Raw genomic sequence first — 6,844 nt, 5'->3', positions numbered from 1 at the left:
CAGAAACGTTGAAAATAGTTCGTTTGACTGGACGTGAACAGGAGACGTTCAGAAATAGAATCGGGACCAGGTCTCTAATTAGTCTGGAAACGGGGGACCTAATTCTTGCATTCTGTGAAAGCGGGTAAGATTGGCTATAATGTAATTATCTTAATCTTCACTATCGTTACTTTTTAAAAACCCAGCGAATTGGGTCCTTGCAGCTAGTTAAATATAATGCTGAATGCCGAATGCCGATTTTGTCTAATGAAAAATAATAATACAAGATTACAGGTTTAATAATAAGTTATTGTTATTTAATTAATTAATGAATTAACTACCATTAACATGTGAGAGCCCGGACTTGACAAAACTTTTTATTCAAAAACTTTTGGAAAAAAAACACCAAAAAAAAGATATAATTACCCACGAACTTGTCCCAAGGTAACACATCCTCTGAATGTGTCACCGAAAACTTAAAAAAAAAAAAATTGCTATTAAACATAGGCTCAAATAATTGCCAAAGACGGGCAAGATATAAAGGAAAGGATCCCCGAATATACTCACCAAAGATTCACTAAAGATCTGATGGCTAGAGTTTCGATGAGGTCGAACTCTGAGTAATTGAACGAGTTACAGAGATGGTCCGAGTGGAATAAGAGCCAACTTAACTTGAAGGAAGGCCAACTCGTATTATTGAAAGAGACAGACAGAATCCGTATGGATTGAAGAATGCTTCCACAAGATCCATCAACGAGTCGTTTTCACCATCAGTTCGAGATGTTGGACAAATAGGGATGAAACATCCCTTCCTCTGTTGAACAGGATTGAACATTAATTCCGAATTGATTTTATACAGGTTTTAATTTGGATGATCCGAATATATATAGCAAAAGGAAAACTGAATCATTTTTTTAAAATTTTAATCCGAGAGTGGGCAAAAAGGTGTGTTATTTAGTAAACCGGCTTTAATATAGCTGGATACAGAAACCAATGACTGGAAATTAGGGTATTTTTATTTTAAATCTTGCATTTTTACAGAATTCATAAACGTAATAATACGAGAAAGCCATCATTGTTAGAGCAACAATATTTAATTAGCGCCTTGTTTGTAAGTATTATAAGAATTATCTGTGTCATATTTCTTTAGAAATGTCATTTACTAAACATTTCCTGACACTTTATATACGATCTACTATTAGTGTTTTAGAGTAATAAGTTCAACCCAACTCGAACTAGTGTTTTCGAGGCATTCTTATTTCCAATTTGTTATGTAACTATAGTAGTTGTGAATGATGGCTGAGTGGCCGAGGCCTTAAAATGTCAACCTATTTCTATAGGGGAACTGAAATTGAATCCGGGTAGTCAAATTCTCTCAGGAAGTTTTCCACAGAAGTCTGTTTCAAACACGTTGAAGCCGTTTTTCACCACTCGGTCCTCATCGTGGGCTCGGTCACACACGATGGTCGCTTGTTTATTAAATTACATTTTGGACGATTTTCCTAGGGGAGAGACCTTCCGGGAGGGTTTTTTAAGGATAACTGGCTTCCATTCGAGCAATACAGACTTGGAGAAAACCCAAAAAAACTCCACGCGGCCAGTCCGACCTGGCGAGACGCGAACCCACGACCGAATTCCCAATGTCTAGAAACCGGAACCACTTGGCCACTGGTCGGCAAGTGGTTTCGACACACGACGGAAATAATTTTAAAAAATACCACCTCTGTCGGGTTTTCGTTACATGTCTAACATCTAAGCAAGAGCCAAATTATCCAAGATAGTAAACCTCTTGGTGTATGGTCCATGTGTTGTTGCATCTATTTATTCTACAAATCTTGTTATCGTTTTGTATAAATAAAATTAAAATATTTACTCGTAAACGTATTAAAACTTTATTCGAAATCTCAATTTATAAAATTTTCAGTGTATTTATAACATATATAATTGAAATTTATTTACAGGTGTACATTGTGAAATAAAAAAAATTATAAGAAAAAAACGGATGAGAAAAACGAAAAATATGATTAATGAAAATTCAGGTTATACTTTCTTTGATATATTTTTAATTTAATTTTTTAATATTATAAAATCAATTCTTAAAACCCCTGTTTTTTGGTAATGCTTTTTAATAAGAATGAAATAGGTGATGATGAGGTGAGGTATCTCAATTTCCGTCTTTGCAATATACTATAATGCATTAATACATACACGATAACATTCTACTTAAGTTTACGTTTACTGGATTTTGGTGTACCAAGATACAGTAGTGAAGAGTTCGCGGCTCCCCACCCCTGGTAGTGGAGATGGGGTAACTGTAAACAATTAGTGGTACGAAATCATCGAAAAAGCCGCATTACCAGTCTTTTTGTTACTTTTTTTTACTCTTTACTGGTACTAAGAAAGTCTAAATTTTTAGACATACCCATTGTGGATTTGTTCAGGCTCACAAAGCGGTGGTCGTGATAAAGCGTTTATGAAACATTTCTGAGAAATTACCACTCTGTTGGATACAGGTTCGATTTTGGTTGGCTCAGAAAATTCATAATAGATCAACACTGACAAGTCACTCCTATCTGAAATGCGAACTTAGAGGACTTTTAACGGCGCTATGACCCCTCTTAGTGCTAGCAAAATGGGAAATTTCAAAAAATTATATTGTAATATAGATGATATTGGGCGCTTCTAAGTGACCAGCAGCCAAGTAAATCAATAGCATAATTCAGACTAGACTATTAGTTTGCTTAGTTTAGGCTTGTCACCTAGGATCAACCATTGTTTTCGTTATAAATACAAATTATAACCAAAAATATGAAATTTACATTGTATTAAAAAAAGTCAGCAAACAAGCAAATATTAGAGGAGAATAAATATCGCATATAAAATAAATAAATTTATTTATTGAATTAGAAATTTAAACATTCAGAGAAATTTTAAATTTAATTTTTTAATTTTATTTAATTAAAGAAAATGAATAAAGTATAATCTAACATTCTTAATTATATTTATGTTAAAATTAATCAATTAGTCAGAATATTTCAAAAAGTAAAACCTAACAATTCATAATTCTATTTAACCAGAAGGATATTCGTCACAAGAAATTTTTCCCAGTTCAAGTCTTTTAGGTATGTTTTATCTAAAACCTTACATAACAAATTAAATTAATTTTTATAAACTGTTCTAACACATCTAGACGATAATTGATTAGATCTGTACATAACTATATACCAGTAGTCCAGTGGCTTAAACCACTGATCGCACCTGACCACGACGAGTAGAGATTTCTAGGTTTTACCACGTGTATAACACCTAAACAGGGATTAGCTTCCCATAGCAAGATATTCCAAGTGGCATTCCACTTGGCAGATCGCACTGCCGTATTTCATCAAACCAAATCTTTAATTACTAGGTCTAATGACATAGTTAAAATGTCAGCTTACCGCCCTGAGGATGCGGGAATCGGAAACCTTCAGGAATTTTTGTGGTTGTTTGTCCTGGTTATGTACTGTACCAAATGGCTGCCTCTATTGTGGCCCGACCCATAATGAACATGATGTTAAAAAGGCCTTCTTAATGCATTTAAAACATAAATAAATTATATATTTATACTCATAATTCATTAATACACTTATTTTTAAAACACCAATTTTTTTAATTAGATGAAGATAGACAGTTTTGCGCAATGGATATAATTGAAAATTTTATATATTCTCTTGGTTTAAGAACTCCGTGTATATCAGACATGCTTCAAAATTCATCATTTTACCGTTATTCATCTAGAGAAAATTCCACGACATTTGATATACTTCTTCGCAGAATAAAACGAAACATAAAAAATATTGGAAAGCACAATTTTATAATGTCTGAAAATATAGACGGTCACAGAGGAGAGGAAGACGTAGATTCTTTGCTTAAATTTATAAATTCCTACGATCATACGGTTAAAACTAAACAAACCAACGGAACAACTGCTGATCAGATTTGCAGCTTAGCAGGTAAACATTCAATGGATAATGAAGTTTGTAGAAAGAAAGAAGGCCATCCCAGTAAATACAAAATGAAAACTCCTAAGAATTGTAATAAAAAGAAATCAAATCCTACAAAATCCAAGAAGAAAAATAAAATTCGTTATGATAACAGAACACAAGAGAATACAACAGAAAAATTCGTACAGGTAGTATCAGTGCCTGAAGAAGGTGGATCTAGTCAGCATTTTACAGTTTCAAAGAGTAATCATGCTACAGAAAGTAGAATCTCACCTGAATATTGCGAATTTACTGGACAAGAAAACTTAGAAGACAATGAATTTAGAGTTGTAATGAAAAAGCATTGTAAGCGTTATCCATTGAAGAAAACGAACGCAAACAGATATTATAATGGTAATTCAGCTGCAGCATATAAGAACAGAAATCAACATGACGGTTATTATGCAAGACCTAAAGAAACTAGTGTTGTTTCATCATCTGTAGATGATCTTGATTTACATTATGCTCATTGTTCGTCCGTTAATGGATCTTTATCTTTTCAATCATGCTCGAATTTTGATTCATCATTACAAGTATCATATGCCGATATTGCTCGTAACTCTATTGCTCCAACTTCAAAAGTATATTGCAGTAATTTATATAGAGCAACATTTTATTCGAGCATCGATAAGAATAAACATGCAGTTACTTTCTTACAGGAAAATTCAGAAAATGTTAAGAATCAATTTGTAAATCATAAAGAACCATTAGAAGTAGTTCCATCAAAATCTAAAATTGATTATGACAATTGTAAATTATCTGTTAATGTGCAACCAGAAGTAATTTCAAATCACGAACAATGCATAAATTCCGATACATCATCGGATTTAAAAATAGAAGATTCAATGTTAAAAACCGATGAAAAATCTGCCATTTACAATATAGATATAGACAAAACACTACTTTCAAAATCGAAAGTAATCGTCAATAATCCTGAAAATAATAATTGTCACGCAGAAAAAGCATGTATCCGTGAAAGAAAAAAGAATGCACCAGTCATTATAATGGATAATTATCTGCCAACAAAAAAAATTTGTGATGTCAGTTTTGGCATAGACTCGGATGAATTATTACAAATTATTAATGGTAAATGTACCAAAGAACAAGCTAAACAAGATATCAATCTTTATATCTCTTCTATGAAATCACAAAAAAATGAACGTGAGAAATCATTAGAATTGTCATCTTCTTCAGTAACAGGTACTGTTGAAGAAATTGAGAAAGATAATGGGCAGAAATCTGATAGGTACTCCAGCTCATCGTCAATTGTATCTTTATCTAATGATACTCTTGAAAAGGATGGAAATAATGCATGTACTCCTGAGAGTAAGCTGGTGTTATTGAAATCTGGACAGCTTCTGCATTGGAAAGACGTTGACACAGATAAAGAAAGTTTCAATTTTCATCACATTGTTCAATTTTTGAAAAAATGTGAGTAAAATTTATTTTAATTACCATTGTATCTAGTAAATATATTATAGATTTTTATTGGTGTATACAGAATGGCCATAATCAGTTTCCTTACTCACAGCACTAAATCTGTAACCAGTAAGCGGATTGGGATCAAAATTTATGCACAGACTATTCAAAAATTAATTGAAAAACGTTCGCTTTACAGAATAAATACATAAAACAAAAGAACAAAAACAGCACGAAAACGCTTTTATTCGTAGCGCAATGGACCTTGCGCTGTTCACTGAACTAAGGAAAGTTGATCAATGTGTGCATCATTGTTCAGATGTAAAATTTGAAGGTGATAAACATACAATTAATAGTTGGCTCTAATCGTAATTGTCTTAAAATAACAGATTGAAATGTTACTTTAAACTTGATCTTCAGTTTTCATTTTTTACACTGTTTTGTTTCGTATACTTTCTTGTAAAGTTTCATCTAGCAGAACTTTCTAATTTAACTGTTTTTGCTTCCTAGCACGCATAGTCCATGTACAAATTTTGGTGTCAAACCAGTTATTATTTACAGATACAGAGTGTTCTGAATAAGAAAACTTTAATTAAAACAACTCTATATTTACTAATTATATTTGTTTACATTATTCAATGCGAATTCTTGGCATGAAACTAAGTGTGATTGATAATGTCACACAAGCATGTATATCGCGCTGGAAACAAGTAGAAAAAGTCTGAAGTTGAATATTTTTTGTGGGTGATATGTCTCAAATGTCTTCTTTACTTATCAGCCCTGCCATTGAGAGCTTGGCCGATAAAAGTAAAAGAAAGTTCATCAATCTGTTTTAACTGTATGAAAATTTATTATATGCTTTATTTATTATATGAGAATTTATTGGAAAATTAATTCGAGATTTTTTTCGGAATTTTTCATTAACACTTTATCTTATACGCAAAAAGAGCAATTGCTTGAGGCCTCCACTAACAGATGGCCAAAAACCAATATTTTTTAAAACTTATTACTGTAGTAAGAATATCGAAATTTAAATTTCGGACATATCTGGGGACCCTAGATACCAGCGTGGTGCAAGCGCAGAGCGTACTGGACCAACACACTAGGATACTAGGGAATTTCTCTCAAAAATTTCTCGAAGTAAAATGTTTGAAGTCAACACTGTATACGGGACCACTTAATTCAAATTTAACTGAACTTCATAAAAATATAAGGCGCTACTGAAATTTACTATAGTATAACATAAAATTATAATAAATTGCTGTATTTTTTCTTCCCAATTTCTTTTACAGATTATGTTAAATGTTTCTTTTACAGCTTGGGAAATTCAAGAGAATTGATGAAAAATACAGTAAAGATTTCATGAAAATTTATTAATTTTATGACCAATATGAATATATCTTGCACGTTTTACAAAATAAAAT

At 32.2% G+C, this 6,844-nt stretch overlaps 1 protein-coding gene across 2 annotated transcripts; it reads left to right on the top strand.

The window, feature by feature from the left end:
- Nucleotides 1–1,963: 1,963 nt before the first annotated feature.
- LOC111621162 lies at nucleotides 1,964–5,706 on the top strand. 2 transcript variants are annotated; one of them, XM_023363230.1, is made up of 3 exons: nucleotides 1,964–2,018; nucleotides 3,057–3,101; nucleotides 3,636–5,706. In XM_023363230.1, exons 1-3 carry the CDS (start codon nucleotides 1,982–1,984, stop codon nucleotides 5,438–5,440), a joined length of 1,887 nt encoding a protein of 628 aa, XP_023218998.1. In that variant the 5' UTR covers nucleotides 1,964–1,981; the 3' UTR covers nucleotides 5,441–5,706. The 2 variants fall into 2 exon arrangements, with proteins under 2 accessions (XP_023218998.1, XP_023218999.1); XM_023363231.1 differs by having other exon boundaries at nucleotides 1,985–2,018; nucleotides 3,060–3,101.
- The last annotated feature ends 1,138 nt before the right edge of the window (nucleotides 5,707–6,844 follow it).

This window comes from Centruroides sculpturatus, unplaced genomic scaffold, assembly GCF_000671375.1.
Source record: "Centruroides sculpturatus isolate CEXI.00-Female unplaced genomic scaffold, Cexi_2.0 scaffold132, whole genome shotgun sequence".
Lineage (NCBI taxonomy): Eukaryota > Metazoa > Arthropoda > Arachnida > Scorpiones > Buthidae > Centruroides > Centruroides sculpturatus.
The sequence above is the reverse complement of the archived record's forward strand: the minus strand, read 5'-3'. Positions and strand labels throughout refer to the sequence as shown.